This window comes from Neodiprion fabricii, chromosome 3 (genome assembly GCF_021155785.1).
Source record: "Neodiprion fabricii isolate iyNeoFabr1 chromosome 3, iyNeoFabr1.1, whole genome shotgun sequence".
Taxonomy (NCBI): Eukaryota; Metazoa; Arthropoda; class Insecta; order Hymenoptera; family Diprionidae; genus Neodiprion; species Neodiprion fabricii.
Genome location: NC_060241.1, coordinates 25938896 through 25959677, shown reverse-complemented (window position 1 = coordinate 25959677; position 20782 = coordinate 25938896). Strand labels below are relative to the sequence as shown.

The 20782-nt window shown below is 35.0% G+C and overlaps 2 protein-coding genes across 9 annotated transcripts in view; one reads left to right on the top strand and one right to left on the bottom strand.

Moving 5' to 3' along the window:
• Window positions 1–152: 152 nt before the first annotated feature.
• On the top strand, window positions 153–14284 carry LOC124178471 (mitogen-activated protein kinase kinase kinase 4). 8 transcript variants are annotated; one of them, XR_006869812.1, is made up of 19 exons: window positions 153–3096; window positions 4889–5023; window positions 5199–5475; window positions 5633–5821; window positions 6667–6863; window positions 6951–7364; window positions 8177–8419; window positions 8490–8714; window positions 8829–9245; window positions 9609–9716; window positions 10016–10172; window positions 10336–10789; window positions 11100–11468; window positions 11579–11766; window positions 11894–12062; window positions 12183–12305; window positions 12403–12554; window positions 12790–14044; window positions 14141–14284. XR_006869812.1 is itself a non-coding variant. In XM_046561828.1 (19 exons), the coding sequence occupies exons 1-18, from the start codon at window positions 3014–3016 to the stop codon at window positions 12943–12945; spliced, it is 4056 nt and encodes a 1351-aa protein (XP_046417784.1). In that variant the 5' UTR covers window positions 153–3013; the 3' UTR covers window positions 12946–12982; window positions 13562–14284. The 8 variants fall into 8 exon arrangements, 7 of the variants coding, with proteins under 7 accessions (XP_046417784.1, XP_046417785.1, XP_046417782.1 ...); XM_046561828.1 differs by having other exon boundaries at window positions 12790–12982; window positions 13562–14284; XM_046561829.1 differs by having other exon boundaries at window positions 12790–12991; window positions 13562–14284.
• Window positions 14285–15139: 855 nt separating this feature from the next.
• LOC124178472 (choline O-acetyltransferase) overlaps window positions 15140–20782 on the bottom strand; it is a 68374-nt gene continuing 62731 nt past the window's right edge. The window contains exon 12 of the mRNA XM_046561834.1: window positions 15140–19714. Coding sequence (XP_046417790.1) covers window positions 19508–19714 — 207 coding nt within the window. The 3' untranslated portion in view covers window positions 15140–19507. The remainder of the gene's footprint in view (window positions 19715–20782) is intronic.

Genomic DNA, 20782 nt, shown 5'->3' with positions numbered 1-20782 from the left:
TGCACCGACGCGACGTTCAGTCTAATTATTATAAATAACAGATATTTTATCTATGGAAAAATAACTGTACAATCTTTGTTTACTGAGTTTGTTTGATTATTTTTTTTTTTTTCCTTTTTTTTTCTACCAGGCAATGGTTTCCAGCAGTATTAAAATATGAAAATGTGAAATTTTGTGTAAATCATTGAATATGATATACATATACATGGGTATTGTATATCGATAGATAGAATTCGTTGGTGCAAGGATATATGGAAACTACTGTACTTGCTAAAAGAAAAAAAAAAAAAAATAGAGATTGTTTAAATAAAATTCGTATCTTACAGAAAAAAAGAAATTTTTGTTTCTCTTACGCGATATTTCCTACACCTATACGCGTAATATGTTATCTCTGTTCTTTACAAGCTTTTAAAATTGTGTACTTCAGACTTGCTGAATAACCATCACCTAAGTGATTATCATTGACCAGGTTAGATACTCCCATAGACTTATACCGATAGTCCGCGCGGTCTGTTCACTGATTGTGAGCTGAATTCGTAATTAGGAAGAGATAGCAATAGCTGGAGCCGGATATCTCACTCTAATCTGATTGCGAAACTTGGCGGAGGGAGGGTATAAATTCGTACGCATGTACCTCCCCCCCCGCCGATCGTTCTATCATGCAACAGAGAGATCCGGTTCCAGCTGAGCTCTCTCTCTGTCTAATTACGGCTTCAGCTCGGTGAACAGTGGTGAACAGGTCGCGCAGTCAATCCTCTATAAGTGTATGGATATTCCTAAATACGTAAATATCCGTTAACGAAATAAGTTACACGGATATTTCTAAAAGACTTTTGAGTCAGAGATATTAGCCATTTAATTACCCCATCAATTTATGAACGAAATATAGATAACTTGGTGACAATATTCAATCTCAGGTACGGCAAATGTGTTTATGGCAGATTTGCAGTAATTTGAAATCAGGAAAACAGTTATTAAACGCCTTTGAAATCGTGATCTGAAATCATTTTAAATGATTAGAAATTATGTAAAATTATGAGGTCGAATTTAATAATCTCATTGGTAATGTCAGTTGCGGATTTATAGTTGTGGAAACCCTAGGGCAACAAAGAAGTAGGAGGCCCCTAATTATTTTTCAAACAAGATAGGAAAATTTCATTTTTATAGTGTCGCAATAATTTATTGTAAGACATATGCAATGATGTCAACTAACACATGTCGATATTGTAAAATACAAGAAATGAGCCACATTAAAATACATCGTTAGGCGAATGGAATTTTGCGAGCTTTTTTCGACGCAAAGTCATCAATGATATCGGTAAAATCCCGGAGAAAATCACTTTCAATGCTGAGTACGGATAACTTTGACTAACGGCTTTGTCTCATAGTAGTTCGTAACCTATTTTTTATAATTTTCATTTTGGAAAATGAGCGCTCTCCAGTGCAGTTCGACACCATCAACACTAGATACATTCTCAATGTAATTTCAACGTTTGGGAATGTAGCTCTAAATTTTTTTTTTGTTAGAAGAGTAATTTTACATACCATTTGCTAGCAAATTTTACCAAAAATTGTGTCGGCCCCGGTTGCCCCCCTCTAAACCCGGAACTGCGTAATTTTATTGCTATTTTGTAACTTGAAACCGTCAGTCATGCGGTAAACCGTAACTTACGGGAAAAACGAAATTTCTATACTCATCTTTCCCTATAGAGTCGTTGCAAAAGCATAAATGATTCTTTTTTCATATCCCTGGTGATAATGATTTTTACGATTTTCTACAAATTTTTGTGGAAAGTTGGGACATTGCCTACAAAATTGTGTATAAGCATACTTTCTCATAAAAATTTGTAGATTTTTGTGAAATTTTGAATTTTTTCAGTAAAAAATCGATACGCCACCACGATTTCTAAAGAAAATTGACAATTTTTCATGAAAAACTATGCATATTTACAATTTTGTACGAAATAATACGGAATGGCCCAATTCCTGCCAAAAAAATCGTAGTAGTAATAATTTTCACCAGGGAAGTTTCGCTATATTTCCGCTGTGAAATTGAACTTCGTGCACGATCGGTAGAAAATATTTAAAACTGCATTTTACAACTTTATTGTAAATAATTGGTGGGGTGGTTGGGTCATAAATCTCGTAAAATCAGACTAACAGTAAATCAGGTTGAAAGTTTCTGGAATCATTTGGCATCGCTTTTACGCCTTGACGTTCGAGCGAATTGAAGCCGCTGACTTTTGAACTGTATGATCCGCGAATGTTATCGAGGCGCATGAGTCATTAATTTTATTAATTTACCCAACACTTTCGTCAGAGCTTTCGCATGTCGTTCATTACAAAATCTACAACCCGTTTGAGGTTTTTTCAAGAATTTCCTTCGGTGGAGTTTAAAGGATACGATGACTCAATAACTCCATTTTAATTATTGTTTTATTTATGTATTTACTGTATATACGATATTTCCACTAATTATTAAAACGTACTTCGCAGCATGTTTTGGCTACATTGCGTCCACTTGCCACTAGATAGGATTCAGAGATCATCTTATACCATCTTTTATGTTCGTACGTGGAAACAATTATGCATATGTATACGTGACGAACACGTATCCTTCGTTTCAACAAATAGCATGATATTCGTCGTTAATTTACAATGCCCTGGGGAAAATCCGCACAATTCATATCCGACAAGTTCTGTTCAACGGAATAATAGAAACCCATTTTGCGCAGTGTTTGTTCCATACGTTGATCCAAGAACCGAGTCTTGATTTCGCGGTAGCGACTCGGGTAATTGTCGCCACTCATCATCGAAGTCGGAATTTTCACTGCCGAAAAGAATATGTCGGTGTCGCAGTGTGTTTACTTTGCGTGCGAGAATGCAGCATAGTCGGGCGGTCGACTCCATCGCTCTTGGGGAGTAAGTAGGGGAACAAAAGCGCTCAGACGATAGACAGTCGGCGTTCGAGTTTATTTCGTCTGTCGTTGACGTGGGAACAAGTGGGAAAAAGATGTCGTTTGAAGAGGGATTAATGATGTGTTTCGACGGTACAACAGGCGCCGAGAGTTTAGACGGGGATGATTCTGACGACAGGTGGGTTCCGTCAAACAGCCGAGTAATAATTCACGCGACTATTAGACCTTCATTATAAATAGAACTGGAAAAATGTAGCAATTCACACATCGAGAATTTCTGTGTTTACTTAGCAGCATACTTGATGGTCAACTAGCCTCTTGCGCTGAGTACGTCGCGCTTAGCTTATCATCTACCTTCGTATTCAGCTGATGTCGCCTAACCTAACAGTACCTGCAGTAAATTCAACTCTCGAAGTATTTTTTGACGGATAAACTCCGCCAAATATTCAAACTACACTTTACTTGTGTGCTTATGTTTACACGGTACGTTTCAAGTACGATTGTCACTTGAAAAGTACGCCAAGTTCAAACAAACAATTGAACTATGGTGTAACAGCGTCGCAAGTCGGCGGGTAATGATAGTGCTGTTTTATATTTTTACACGGTGTTGATATGTGAATATCTATGTTGTATCGTCGGATTTTTCAAGATTAAAATCACAGGAATTGAGTGTTTTGATTTGATATAAAATGTTTTAATTTACGAGTTTTAAGCCTGTAGACTGAAACAAGTTTTGTACGTATGACTGAAAAAATTGGAAATTTTATTTTGCTGAACTTGTAGCAAAAATTCTTGTAGTCTGTTTCGTTATGTATTAATTGAAACATTAGTTAACGTTCCAACAGTAAAGTGTTACGTGTAGCTCAAGAGGTAATTGTTACAGAAAATTTACGTTATATAATTAGGTGTATGAAATCAGCATTTCCTAACATTCGGTTCGTATCTCAGAACTTTTGGTTCTATAGTATGAGATAAAATTTTGGCTACTTTGAATAATATTGAATAGGATATGTGTGAATCAAATATTTATTATATTTAACTTAAATAACCTGCTGGATGAAACAATTTAGTTTTTTTTCTCTCTTAATGCCTTGTAATTTTGAATCAAAAATATCATATGCACATGATTAAAAAAACCATCTACAAGTCTATTGAAAGTATGTCAAGAAGCTGTGTACAATAAAAGCTGGTTAAGTTGAATCAATCGTATATGATTCAACAAATATTTTGTTAGTACTTTCAAAGAATGCACATGAAATGAAGTGTCAAATTTTTTTTAAATCGAATTACAATTTATGGAATGTGTGTACATAATGCCGTTATATCTTTTCTTCTGCAGCGCGACTATAATCATTGATTTCTTACATTTATACTCTTGATCTTTTTTTAAATTAAATGAACTGTCGCAGACACAATTTACGTAACTAACTTGACGACTGTCCCTAAATCTAACAAGCCTTTTATTTTACAGCATCGCAACTCACGCGGAAAGAAGTGAATCATTTACGATACTTTTTTTAGCGTTATCTTGGCTCGCTTATATCGCAACAGAGCTTTGATATATGAGTGATAAGAGAATGTACCTATCAGTTGAATGCATTATTAAGTCTCTGTTGTTACAATCGGCAGAGTGTTCAGTTTTTCTAATGAACTAGTATCAGAGAGATTGAATATCGTTACAGCTAATAAATGAGCATTCAAAATTTAAAGAAATGAAATACATGTGTTTAAATGTAAAAGTGTAGAATTTTGTTCTTGTTATTACATAATACTAATAATTGATTAATCACACGCGGTACAGCTGTGAAATAATAGTATTATAATCAATATGAACGTTGGAACGGAATTGTGTTGCTTGTCAAACAGCATCGATTCATCTGTTGTTTTTATCGAGGAGGCAATAAATTATAACCAGAATTATTTGAAAAATTAATCTGCATGATGAAAAATAAATTCTTCTATTTCTGCAGTAAAAAAAAGGACATAAGCCCAGATGCTGCATTTGAAGACTCACTTAACGACATGACCGATCTTTATGGACAAACACCTCCTAGAACACGCTTCAACAGACGGCAGAAGGAAAAAAAGCAGAAAGACATTCAATCGTAGGTATAAAATATGCAGTAAAGTAAGCGTAAAACATTACGAACTATTTCATCATGCAGAATAATGAGGCAGGCTTTATGTTTTCCAACATCTTTTCCTGGTTGACCTCCTGGTTGCTAACTTTCTCACTGCATTGTTCATCAATACTCAATTATGTCCTTTTTTCTGTTGCAGAGAGCTCAAGTCTACTTCAAAGTTAGTGCACAGCAAACCACAAATAAGTAGACGTAACACATTCGACACTATGTTGTTTAATGAAATGTGTGATAAAGCTGACAAAGATAGAGATAGAGAAACTGAGGGCGAAGTGCTGAAAGAAGGAAGTCGTAGAAATAAAAAGAATTTGAAGCTGTTACGAGGTTCTGAAAGAGATCTAAAATTGGATGTTTCTGCAGCTGTTAGTTATGGCAAAAAAGCAGAGAAACCATTAGTTAAAACACCTGTTATTAGGGTATGATATTGAACATGTTTAATGACCGTATTTCATTCATTCTGAGTCGAATTTGGAACAGATTCATACAACAAGACTGTCTTCATATCATTCGATTCATCGGTTTTTGCTATTGTTTCTGCTAGTAATTGTTTGTACGAAAATTTTTGTTTTATAGGTTGAGACTAGAAACCGATTTCGTAGTTTGCATTCAAAACCAGTGGATGTTGAGGGAATAAAGAGTGAAACAGATACACTTGAAACAACTCTTAAAGAAAAAGACGCTCTATCCGCTAAGACTCCAAAATCTCTAAGTTTAAAAGAAAGAGAAATTTTTCATGATACCTTTTCGTTTTTAATCAAACTGGTGAGTAGCTTGAACTTCGTTTAGAGTTATAAGTCATGAGTAAAATCTTGTTTCATTCCAAGTATATGCGAAGGATAAGAGTGAAGTTGCTACTTGTTAGTAATCAAAGTAAAAACGATATAAAATAATTATGATGTATGAACTGATCCACGAATGATCGACCAGCTTTGCAAAGTCAAATTGTTGAGTTGGCTGAAATTTGGATATGATATTCTACACACTGAGATCTAAAACTTCTCCATTTGTCGCATCTCTAATCCTCACAGTATCCGATAAAAACGTTGATGATCAATTTTATCACTTTTTTGAATTGGACTTTTATTTTCGAATTCTTAACACTTCTTGTCCTCGTAAAAAAAATGTGACCTAATGCGTTTTTCCTGTGAAAAAAGCTGATCTTTCCGAATACAAAATCCATTTTGAGATAGATTCTGATGAAGTGCCAAATACACGTTCTTTTGACTTTGAGTCATGTATATGCAAAGGTCCAAAAAATAAATGGTTTTTGTTTTATTGTTTCAAAAAGTAGATCATTTAAGGTATATCCTGAAATTTACAGAGTGAACTGAAAATAGGATCATGAATAAATTTGTATAATCATTAGAGAGCTTTCAAATTATTAAAAAAATGTTCGAAGACAAAAGTCGATTTGGCATAAGTGATGAAACTAATTAACGTGGTTTTCAGAAATGGTGAAGATTACAGACTATAACATTTTACGGTATTCATATGTTAGTAACTTTACGATGAAATCAATAAATGATACTCTTAAAATCGAGAAGTTCCTAGTTTTACTGTCTTACATTATAAACTTAACTCAATATGCAAGTATTTCTATCAAATAGGGCAGTAACGACAAAGAGCGAAATTGTAGACGTCAAATGAGTCACGAGGAGACATTGTGGCAAAACGAATTGAAAGACTTGATATGGCTTGAATTACAAGCTCATCACGCAGACCGTAGTCCAACAGCACAAGATGAATATCTGTGCAGGCAGCGGGAAGCCGTCGGATCATTATTGACTGAAATTATGGAATTCAGGTCATTGGAGTAGTACTTGCTATGTATCATTCGTATTAGCACAAAGGCTTTCTAGTTCTTTAAATGACGATTGTTTATTTTTGACAGATTTGATCCAACTAGTCTCTCCGATACTGGATCATTGTCCACAATTTCAGGTGACAGCGGAATTGAAGATGCTGTAAATCCTGTTTTGACTGCAAATTCCGACATGAGTTTGTGTCCTGGTTGCCTGTCAATGTACTGTCGTGCCTGCACACGTGCTCAAGCAGAGGCCTTAAAGCAAGTAGAAAATCTTTTGGGAAGATTGGAAGCAGCTGAAGCTCTTTACCCATCATCACATGCATTGGCTGTTCAGTATCCTATGTACAAAAGCCAAGAATTTATGGGTAGAGTCAAGGCATTGTGCCTCTGGTACAATATGACAAAGCATCAAAAACTGAAATTGTTGATCCTCGGCAAACTTCTCACTCTTTTGAATACAAAAAAGAGACAAGAAGAATCGGCTGATTCAGGCACAAGGTAATTGATTTCGTTTGTGAAAGTTGATGAAAAATTTGCTTGATCTTATGGTTTGCTTCGTTTAGAATTCTTATACGTATGTAGGGAATTCACTTGACGCTCGAATGTATGTAATTGAAAATTTTTCACAAGATAAAGAATTATAACATTTCCTCATGTATAGTAAAAGAACTGTATCGGCTCGGGTGAAAAGTTCTTAAGGGAGGTTTCTACTTTGCTGGGCAGAAAAATATTCTTTTTTCTATCAATTTATTATGCAAAATATATGAAATATAAAATCTTGTTATTTGGTATGTTTAGTAAACGGTCTTTATTGAACATGATAATATTTTTTAAAGTTTGACAAAACATGGTATTGGGAGTGGGAGGAGCTACGTATGTTGGTGCACCGGCAATGACATTCTTCGCTTATGAAAGTATAAGTCCGGGACAGGTGATCTCAGCTGAAAACGTCAAACATATTTTTACTTCTTACGATATTGCGTATAAGAATGAAAAAGAAATATTAAAAATAACACACGGACATACGTGGGTCCTCACATTCCCAGACTATATTTTGTCAAACTTTAAGAAATATTGTTATGTTCAATAGAGACCGCTTAGTAAACATGCCAAATATCAACATTTTATATTTAATATTTTTTGCATAACAAACTGATAACGAATCGAACCTATTTCGATCTAACGAAGTAGAAACCCCCCTTAATGCCTAGTTTATGAGTGGCACCATTCTTTACTTTGTAGATTGTTATAGATTTGAAAAACGGGATAGGAAGAAATATTGTGTTTCGATGTTAATATGTGGTTTACAGTTCGAGGTCATCAGATACAATAGACTCTGTAGATGCACGTCAAACTTTGGTTCGCTTTAATTTATCGCAGACGGAAGAGAATACAAGTCCCAGCGACAGTAACACCAGTACATCGTCTATAGAAACGTCATCACTTCATCGTTTTTGGCCCTCCACCCCTGAATCAGGAATTCTTACACCTACGGATGACGACAAAAACCATCTTGACTCTTATCTAATGGAATTAGACCGGCATGCTTACAGGTAGATGAAAGAAACAATCAAACGTCGAGAAAACCTTTGCATGTGACACAAAAAAATACGTTTGTTTCAGAAAGTACATTGAAGATGTGTTAAAAATTCGAGGCCTTCGAAAAAGTCTCCAGTTTTTAGAACGACTACATACATCAGTTTTGCGCAAAGTCAGATTGACTTTGGAAAAATATGACGCCAGTGATATGGATAGCAGTGCTACTGAAGAGTATGAAGGCGACACAGAACTGAAACGATATGGAGCTTGGAGTCCTGAATCAAAAGAGCTGAATCTCCCATCTTACAGGTATCCGATCACGTAAACTGATTATGAACTGTGGCTACATAAACGTCTTTTAACAAAAATTGACAAATTTTGATGTAACGAGCTCTCAAGTAATGATGGGGATTTGGATTTCAGGGCAGCATTTGTATTTCTTTCTCGTGTGCCGCTGGATGTAGTACACGAATTTCTGAGAATGAGACTAGAACAGAAGCCTGAGCAGCCTAGTGCCCTATCCGTTCGGCAATTGATGCGAGAACTACGCGAAGGTTTGAAAATTGCATGTGTACATCGACAGAGATTTGAAGAGCACTCTCTGGCTGCTGTTGCTGCTGATAAAAATACTAGCGAAATACTTTTTTACGAAGAAATCCAAGAATTCGACAAAAGTTTAAAGGCGGTATTTGAACTGTACTTAAATTATTTGCAACAATGGGTTGATATGGTGCAGCACGAAAGCTTTCAAAAGAATTTTATTGAAGAAGAATGGTCGTTCATCATTTCTATCGCTGGTAATATCTCTGATGGATTCGATATAGCCAGCGTAAAATTTTGGTATGTTATCTTTTAAATTGAAAGGATTTACCAATGTGATCCACATATTCGTTTCTGTAATTTACTGTAATGGTACATTATATCAATATATCCACCGATAATCTGAATTTGATCTATAGACATTTTTCTTGAAAAAGTATTCGAATTTGATCTGTCCTTGACTTTTTTGTACGTTAATCGTAACTATTTGTTGCATTTCTTCATATTATATGTAGTCAATCTATTAATGGTTAAACAGATTTTCAGGGAAAAAAACAATACATATATATCACATCATGCCCGGTTAATCCACATTCTGGATGAACCGCACCTGACTACTCAAAGTTTTGTACTGTATTCATTGTATTGTTTTTTACATTTTAGTGAAATGGCATGTACCATGATAGAACAAGCCAAAGAATTCTTAACCAGTCGGCCAACTGAAATTTGGGAAGAAGCTACGGCAGAGGAAGACGAAGTTAAGTTGTTGAAGTAAGAATAAAACTCATTCGGCTATTGCAACTATATAACACTATTGCAAATACGGGTATATTTTTTCTAGAATTTTTATCGTTTGATTGCTTTATTATATTTACTTAAAAATCAGACATCCAAATAGAATAAATTTTAGCGATGTATGTCCATCGATTACTTTGCCTATTTTCACGAAAAACAAATCTCGTATTAATGGAAGAAAATGAGAAAGCAAAGAGATTTTTTTTTAAATCAATTCTTTGAAACATCTCAATGTCTTAATAAATATTATAATAATTTTTCATTCATTTGTACAGAAACCAAATCATGACTGCAGCCAGAGAAGTGCAGGGTATGTTTGTTATTGCTAAAGACAAAGTGATAAGAAATATTACGTTCATCAAATGCTTGAGACGGGATATCCAAAAATTTTCAAATAGCCCTGAAACTGCAGAGTCGATCAATAAGTTGAAAGTAAGTACAGGCTACACATATTTTCTTGATGTACTTAGTATTTTGAGTAAGAACCTAATTCTCCAGACTGGATGGTAACGACTAATCTCAAGCGTATCGAATAAGAAAAATTGCCCAACATATACGATATTATAGCCTCAATTATAGAATTGTTTTCAAACAGACCGCAGTGATGGATCTGAGACACCAAATAACATCGACAATTGAAAATGTGCAAATGGGAGTAAATGAAGCAGAAGAACCAAAATTAGAATCTGATCGTCTGGCTTTGAGGTCCAGAGTAAGGGAAGTCTTACATCAAGCTTATAAGATGGGATTTGAATACCACAAGGAACTTTGCAAGCTATTCTTACCTGAGGAAAGATCGGTGCTAGTTCGTGGCTTGGTTAGCTTTGCTCTTTTATGGATGGACTTTGTTAGATCTTGCTGCGACCGAGGCCGTGGCCTAAGACCGAGGTGGGCAAATCAAGGACTGGACTTTCTTATGACAGTCTGTGAACCATTGAACACAAAACATTTAACGGACCAAGAGTTTGAGGAACTGAAAACTTCTATGGACCGCTGTATCTCACATGTCATTGGAACAGCCACTCCCACTTCACCTGCTGATGTCGAAAGTAAGTTTATGCATGATTATTGTTACATAAATTTATGTGTGGACAGTTGTACCATGATATTATTACAGTGCCATAAGACTTACAAGCAAAGTTAACAAAAGGAGATTCGAAGCTTTATTTTTCCAGAAAAGTCTAACGTAAGCACTTTATGTTTAAATTTGTTGAGTTGTCTACATATTTCTGTTACATTAATTTCAATCAATTTCTGCTTGGAACACACCTTTGTGGCAAAATATTATCTCAGTCGAGGAGGTGACGTGGAGGTGTTCGTAAATTGTTATAGATATGGTTTAAACGTTATCGAATATAGATTTGAGGAAACTGCCGCGTTCGAGAACAGCTTCTCCAGCTCGTCCAAAAAGCAGGACACCAAACAGCAGCAGCGTACAAAAATATCGAGAGAATCTAGAATTTCCGGACCCGGCAACAGTGTCACAAAAGAATAATTCGTCCAGTTTGACAGATGGAGTATCAGCTGTAACATTAATAGTACCTGAACACAAATTACTAGCCAGACACCAGCGGGTATCTCTTGCTGTCAAAAAATTGGAACAAAAACTGGATGAGGACTTGATAAACAGACAAGTTATCGGTCACGTGACGGAGAGGCGGCCAGCTGATAGGGTTCATATTAAATCGAGATGTGTTACCTTTACGTGGCAGCGTGGTATAAAAATTGGTGAGTAACAAATAGTTGTTAAAATTAACGTTTTAAATGATACTGTGATACATAAATCTGGAATTTAGAATATTTTTATCCAAGTACTTGCAGTAAAAACTTTCTTTCAGGTCAGGGTCGATTTGGCAAAGTTTACACCGTTGTAAATAATATAACTGGTGAGCTTCTTGCCATGAAAGAAGTTCAGCTCCAGCCAGGCGATCACAGAGCAATTAGAAGGGTAGCTGAAGAATTGCAGATATTTGAAGGAATCCAACATAAACATTTGGTTCGCTACCACGGTATTGAAATTCATAGGGTACGTTGTGAGCCTGTCTTATGTGACCTGAGTAACTCTTGTTTGTTAATCAAGGATATTCAACATATATTTCAAGAGTACAAATTTCTCACAACTTTCAATTTCAATCATTTTTTTAACCCAATAGGAAGAAATGCTCATTTTTATGGAATTTTGTGCCGAAGGCACACTTGAAAGCTTGGTGGCTGGCAGTGGAAATGGACTACCTGAACCACTGGTCAGAAAATATACCCATCAACTCCTATTGGCTGTTTCAGTACTACATTCGCATGGTGTTGTACACAGAGATATCAAAAGTAAGTCCATGCATGCTAATAATTTTGATATGAAATTCCGTTATAAAAAAAAACATTGCACTCTTCAGAAATGGCTTACAGTTTTACATCTCCCCCCTGAATGCTGCATTTTAATTACAGCTGCGAATATATTTTTGACCGACGAAGAGAATTGCCTGAAACTAGGTGATTTTGGTTCAGCAGTTAAAATAAAGGCACACACGACAATGCCAGGTGAACTCCAGGGATTTGTTGGAACTCAAGGTACCTGTTCATTAACAAGCTTCTACTATTTCAGCCTAGAATAAATCATTTTCTCACCTGGTTCATTATACAGAAATGAACTATTTAAATTTTTTAGCTTATATGGCTCCAGAAGTGTTCATGAAAACGGAATCCGAAGGACATGGACGAGCTGCCGATATTTGGTCGGTTGGCTGCTGTGTAGTAGAAATGTCCAGTGGAAAAAGGCCTTGGGCAGAATATGACTCAAATTACCAAATTATGTTCAAAGTAAGTCACCACATCAGCCCTTTCAAAGACTTTCAGTTTGTTGGTTTCACACCTTATTCTTACTATCAAAATCAAACATCCATATAAATTATCTTGCCAAATACTTTTACAACATAATTCTGCTGTTGGAGAAATTTAAAATTAGTCCAAAGTTTGTGGTAATTTTATATAAAAATAAAATATATATATATTGGCAAAGTTTTTAACCGACATAAAAATTTAATTATTCTTTTAGGTTGGTATGGGCGAAAGTCCAACACCACCTAGACATCTGTCAGTGGAGGGTCATGAGTTTATTGCTAAATGCTTACAGCATGACTCAAAGCTACGGCCAACTGCGGCTGTGTTGCTCACAGATACGTTTGCTCGGTTAAGCGACGACGATAGGTGAATAACGAAAGAATCCACTGACTAAAGTGTTCGCTACGGTAGGCTTTGTTAGTATTTCTATTATTTTACCAGTACTAAGTATTTTGAATTATTTTATTCGAACTCAGTCATTTTATTGATGATTCATCAAGTGATGTATTAGCGAGAAAGGGTTATGCTGAGCATACAATCTTGTATTTGTGACGTATCTACATGTTCGCATGCGTTACATACACATTACTGATTACATATTTTTTAAGTGTCCAATATCGTTATGATTTCATTGTAAAAGTACAAAGAAGGAAAGAATTCTTTCTTCGGTATATAATATATGTGCTATTGTCATATGTGATATATATAGGTATATGTATATAATGTTGAATTATATTCGTTGAATCATAAGTGTAACATGTCCATAATTTAAGCAATCCTATTCTTTATTCAGTGAATGACAGTAGTAAACCAAGTGCCTTGTCATAGCACCATGACATGAACAAATTGTTTGCTTACGTTCGATATGTTGCACTTATGATTTAACGAATAAAATTCAACGTTGAGATGTTGAATCCAAGCACCTGATGGATAATAGATGTTGACGTAATAGTTTCATTTGAAATGATTTTGCTATTGTTTGACAGGGTGGCCACTGGTCAGGGAAAACTGGAAAACCTGGAAAAGTCAGGGAATTCCGAAATTCTGGAATAGTCAAGGAAAAGTCAGGGGGTTTTGCGGAAAGTCAGGGAAATTGATTTTTTTTCGTATAAACACGCACCGCAATTTTTTTTGTAACTTGTAGATAAATTAGATAGAATACGAATTTTTTTTTACCATCACTGGACGCTTATTTTTCAGGATGACCACTGGTCAGGGAATTCTGGAAAACCTGGAAATGTCATGGAATTCTACAATTCTCGAATAATCAGGGAATCGTTTACTATATACTTTTTTCATACAAATACGTCCCACAGTTTTTTTTAAGCTTTAGATAAATTAGATCGAATACGAATTTTCTTACCATCACCGGAAGGTTCTCTTCAAACTTTGAATGCTCCTAAATATTACCTTACAAACGACTGTGCATCGGCTAGATGGCTAGATGGGACAGTGTGACCCAAGTGACGGTTCGTACTTTCGTCTAGAAAAAAAAAAAAAAAATTGTATAGAAAATACGTATATTTTTTTCAATTTGTTATAACGAATTTATTCAAATTGTTCAGGGAAAATTATAAGATTTCTTGTCTGGAAAACCTGGAAAAGGCAGGGAATTTCGTGATGCAGATTTAGTGGCCACCCTGTTTAACGACTTGGTATGTAGAGTATTAATTACAGGATATTTAAATAAAAAGCAATAACTGCAGGAAGTTGATACGTTATATTATTACCTGCTGTAATATAATGTCATCAAAATTACAATCTTCGAAAACAAATATAAGAAGAAATTCCGTCTGATCAAAATAACAACAGAACAAATTATGAACGAACAAGAATTGAATGCGTTTTATTATTTGAATAGAACATTTTGTTCTAACTTATTGTTGTATATTTGTGTCAGTTATTTTAGAATTCGAATCTGTAAGCAAGATTAGTTAAATGCGTATGGATTTTTATTTTATTGTAAATCATCGTGCGTTATGATTCGCGTTTCAATTATCAGAAATTACTTTGCGGAAAAAATATCATTCACTCGTCATACATTTTCTTCTTTGAATATTATTTTTGAAAAATGTTCCGCACATTTCAGCTATAAAACAACTTTTTTTAATTTCGATATTTGTGATTAATTACTTCATAAAATGAAGTGGAGCAGCTCAAAAAATTGATTGATAATTAATATACCAGCATATGAAATGGGTAGCTGCTAAATTTGGTGATCTCGAGTGATTAGAAAGTGCAGTACGGGTTAGATAATATCACCCAGCGGTGCACGACTTAATCCGTTCAGACTGTTTTTACGGAGGGCAACTCACGTTCCTGTTATTCTCAGTTCGGATAACACGCCACAATAGACAGCTAAAAATTGTGCATGATTGTACTTACCTTATAGTTATTCACGTTTCGGGCAATGTACATGTTTCAGTAAATGTATAAAAATCTATATTTTAAATAATATTCTTGTTGAATATGGAAGCAATTTTCTTCAAACGTCTTTTTAAAATCCTTCGCTCTCTGCCACCCTTTTTATCCGTGATATAAAATGTTATTTATCTCTACTCAAATTAAATATTGCAACAAACTTTATTCACATTTATAGGCGTACATTCATGTATATGTATATATCATATATTTTACTTCTTAGAGGTATGATTTGTATACTTTCTGTACAAACAGGAAGTGGTTACGTGTGAGTTACATTTCAGTGAGAATACAGTACGGATACTTATCACAAGGTGAAGCTGCGTTGGGTTCGCTTTAAGAAACGACAAATCTTGCAACTCTTTTTCGAATATCACTATTTCTGTTCAACGAAATATCTTTCGTGCAATAGTGCAATGATCATTTAATAGTGTGTTTGAGTGTGGTCTGAAAATATTTTGCATAGCTTCATTTATTACGAAAATATTGACGGTCATGTGTGAAAATGAAAAGACTTAGAAACCTGTAAAAGCGAAAATACAAAACAATTAAACGAAGAACTTTGAATGTACTGTATTGCAGTGAGTTGCAGATTTTCCACATGCAACAAATGCCACACTTGAAGTGTATTTCACTTAAGAAACGATGTTCGTTTTCTTTCTTTTTTTTTTAATTGACGTACTACTTATGTTGCGTTGATTTCCTCACTTGAATATGAATTTCACACTCCCTTTCATCACAATAATACATTAGCGTACAGTTATACTCTAATTGGTAATTGGTATAATCTAGGTAATAGAATTATTCACTGATACGAAACGGCTTTACGCCTGATATGTACGTGATATTCCTGGCCGCATCGAAGCGATTACAATAATAATTAGCGATATGTATTTGGTATCTCTTTTAAGGACTATCGTTTTATCTGAGCTCATGCTCTTAGCTATTATAGACATCTACGTATATACGGCTTGACCATTTTCGTAATACGTTACAGCGCTTCTGTTACAATTACAATGTAACGCTGTAGCTTTTCAATTCACGTGATCAAACGAAATTCCAGATAAAAATAAAATTCTTTCCACGTTTCCGTATGAAATCCGAAATATGTTTTCAAACTTCAAATACGTTGCAGAAGAACGTAAAGAAGCGGCAGATGATTAATTCTATTATAGCGTGAGAACATTTGAGCGAATCTTTCGTTACAAATTTTGTGAATTTCTTTCGAAAATTAGAAAAAAAAAACGAAAAACAGCTTAATAAATAAAATTTCCAAAAATTACAATGACATTGAAATAAATTTGCTCATCAAACCGATAAAATTAGTCATCCTTGTATAATTTCATAATTTACTTCTGGAATATTTCTGGAAAAATCCACCGTGAATCTGTAAAAGTATGGTACTTTTTAGACGGGTGGTGAAATACCGTTTCAGTATAAATTTTTTGCACTAGCAATAAATGTCAAATCAGTGCGGTCATACAGGCCGAAATTAGTGCATCGCACATATTAGACCTTATCGTTCAGGAGTTTCACATCGGATCTCAACACAGTGCTGTGGAAAGTTTATAATATATTTGTTCAACAATCGGAAATGTGTATTGAATTCGTAACGCAATGTTAATTCATAACTGCCAAGCTGCAGTCTGTGAGAAATAGATGTATAGAAAATCGGGATCATTTATTAATGATAGAATTAATGTTTTTCATTTTCACGATCGTGATTTGGTATTATAGAATTTTTCACCGCGACTAGGATCAACAAATTACTGCAGCCAGGCGAAATGTAGAATTTACGAAGATGCAAGGCTTATGCAGACTGTTCACAAATTATTACTGCGTATTCGACGGCACGATATTAGATATGTATGTTAAAAGCTGGGTAATATTTGAACATCGATTACTTTAACCGTTACGACAATACATGATTTCTAGCCTTCATTGCGATCTACACAATGTAATTTAAGTACACGTTGTCGCACTCTTCGTCCGAGAGTATAAGAGCTTTCTCATCATTATCCTACTGATATATTACCGCATACACCGTGTATTAGTGTGTATCATATTATAATCTATATGCATAACTATTATACAGCCATGATATACAAGCAAATCGTTTATAGTTCGATTATATGAGGAACATTTGTCTTATAAATTTTTTTTTCTAGACAGATATATCTAATAAATATAACAGTCGAATAAATTAATATTTTTCAATAAATTCAAACAGATCATCAACAGTATCATTTTACGTTATAACGCAAAGTTTTGCTGCGCGATAATGGTATTCAACAAAATGTCACAGCAATCTTGATAGAATCACAATATGATAAAAACCATTTAAATTATCTCGCTTCTGTCCGTCGCAAATATTAACAGATACATAGATGAGGTATATTATCTACGTCTTTGATAGCTCAGGGTAGATTCGTATTCTTTAATCACTCACTAGATTCCCAGTATACGTTTCTTTCAAACAAATCCAGATTTTAAATATACTCCAATAAATAAGAACGGTAATTTTGACCCTCGAGCTGAACGTACAGTGTAGGTATCTAATCGAAATTTACCACAATGTTTTGATACGGGTAAACAATGCAGTATGTAAAATTTAAATCTGCACGAACAGAATTTCGTGTCATAGAATAATGTGTTGTGTTTTTTTTTTCACCTACATAACAAATCAGCAATATAAATATAAATATAAATATACATATATGTGTATAGAATTAAATATACAATCGATAACATAATTAACAGGTAAACGTCGTACAAAGTTACGAAACATGACGTAATTCGTCGACCGTTAGAAACACGCCTGTGTCATATATTTCGCAATATCATACAACCTAATCTAATTGTAAAATTCCGCAGCACCTATTTACGAGACACAAATATTCTGGTTAAATAACAACTTGTTATAATCGAACCGATTCGTCTTAACTGCAGTTGACCTACAGGCTTGAGTAGTGAGTAAATTCGTATAATTTTACAAGAACAGTGATACGTGACATACGTTTACGCTTACACAGTGTGATAGACAGAGAATAGTGCTACCGTCGGAGATCGCGATCACGGATAAGATTCGATCTGCCAACCTACCTAAGAATTGGACAAGAGTTTACTGTGCGGGCGCCAATCAAGTTAATTGGCTACACTTAACGCTGCTGCAATAGACAAGATCTCTTGGAGCTCTTGAAATTACGACCGAACCATTAGTACGTGATATCTGCCTAAACGAAACTCCTTTTGTCATTTGCATTTTTTGTCTTTTTCAAACCTCTTGAGACATCCCGATTGTAGGTAATTTTTTTCATTATATCTACACGGAGTATCATCGTTCGTTTCGATGGAATTACGTACCGTTTTTCTCGGAAATTACAATAGATCGGCGAATTTCGAGAGCTCGAAAGTTTTTTTTGAAAGACTAGATAACAGCTAAAATAACAATCAACCTATATTGCCTGCTACACGCTGCGACTACTATATTAATTTGCATCGCCGATAATATAACGTGTATATATATATATATATATATATATATATATATATATATATATATTATATCTGTATATTTACTATTATTTCTATATAATTATAAATGTTTGTTTCACCAACAATCCTTACGTAAGAAATAAATAAATAATATATTATAGATCCGTTAATACTTATTCAGTTCTATTCAGATTAAATACTTTCATTGATATGTATCAGGTTACAATAATATTGGTCTAACAATAAGCTTGTTCTTCTTGTTCCGTTTTTCGTTTCTCTCTTCTTTGCTTTTATATACACACCAATTTCATTCGATAGATATACCTTTTGTAATATACCTACCAACGAAATGTTACGAAATATACTCTGTTTTCACCAATGATCGTGGAAGGAACTTGTGTAAATTAACGATCATCTTTATACGCACTCGGCTGATCAGATGTAACCGCGTTTCTCGCATAATTACGCGTTCACTCAGCTATGAACGGAGACCGTACAACATTTATTTTCTGTGCCCTACAACTCGACGCGTGAATATGAATAGTGATATCGTTGATTGGCTATAAATTACATTAATTGACGTTCTGTTAAACATATTATTCCACAGTTGCCTTTCAATACGAGGATGAGAAGATACTCGTGGTTACCTCGGATAACGACGATGCGTTAATATTAAACTAAAATGAAAAATATCAGCCAACCAAGAAAATTGGTATTTATCAACTTCATTGTTACAATTGTCACGAATACGAGGTCCAATTTCACAGCTGAATTATATATATATATATATATCTGTTCTCGTACTTCTTCTTGCATTTAAAATTGCATTAACTAAAAAAGAAAGCTAAAACTTGAATTCAGATAACTATCCTTGTATCATTTCATAGAGACGGTTTTTCAAGTTCGGCAATTTCCAATCGATCCGCAATTGAACAACATACTCCGTATGTCGAATGAGCCTGGAAATCGCGGCATACATTTTTTTGCAGATGGAAATTATTGAACTTCCTGCTAAATTACTTGGGGGAATCCTGTAACATGGCGGCTGTTGCTCGCAGGCTAGATTCAAGTGCCTTAGCGAATCGAGACGTGCTTGTACGGCCGTCGCTGTGAAAAGCGGAGATGTAAAATAATACACCATTTTTCCGGAAGTTGTAGGCGCAGCCGTATCCCTCTGGAACTACCGGTCCATATCCGGCCATTATATCGTTCAGCGTGGTTATCTGAAAGCAAAGGAGAGCGCGTTGTGTCGTAAAAAAAGTCTCTTCGCAAAAGATTCTTCGGATGTTCGAGGTGTAGGTTTCCTCCGCATACGAGTTATATTTTTTTGAAAAATACGCGCTAGAGAGATTTCGCTCATATTTTACAGAATTAGGTTTCATTTTACGCGCGTAATCTTTCGCCGACTTTTGAGCTTCGTCTGGCTTTCATCTCTGCAGGGTGAAATGACTTCCGCCCTTCCCCTCGGGAACTCACCGGAATTCCCGGGGAACCCGAGCGGTGGAACCCCCGGAACAATTGCATCCGGTCCTCTAACGCACCGGGAAACTGAAGCAATTGCCTTTGTTGCCAAATTGAAATGGATTGAGGGTGCAGTTTGACGGCAAACTGAAATTTAACACGGGGCGATTGTCTTCGGGCTTGATTACCTTTCCCCTTACTTTGATAATTGAGGGATCTTTATATCGTGGTCATTAATCCTCTCTCGTCTAAAACAACTACCTATGCATATTCGCCAAAATATTAATTATTATTGTTTTTGGTAACGAAACAAAAAAGAAAAAACTCAGAGCCATAGCCACTGTTCATTTTTTCGAAAACAATCATCATCGAAGGTCAATTTCTGATGCAAACAGGAAACATAAAAATTTTGAGTCAACGTTTCTTAACCATTTCAAATTTGTTGGCAAACTTCTTTTGACTTTCAAGAAAGTAAGGGTACGATATTTTATTGAACAATGTGTAGAAGAATACGTATTTAGAATGAGATTTTGCTAAATTGACCTGCACATCGGTCATAAACTCCGAACGAGACCTCTCAAACTTTGCCAATGTAATCAACAACATTCGGTTATAGAATAGAATCAAATTAAAATCGCACATATTACGCTATTAGTGACATTTGACTGCAAAGAAGAATTGATTGAGGCGAACCGATTAATTGTTATCAATCTTGTTTTATACCAAACAATCGCAGCATTACAGTGTATGTTGATCACAATTGTTTGTAATGTATGGAGTAACGCTGCGTACATACCGAGATAAAAATTGGTCTATTCAATATCATTATT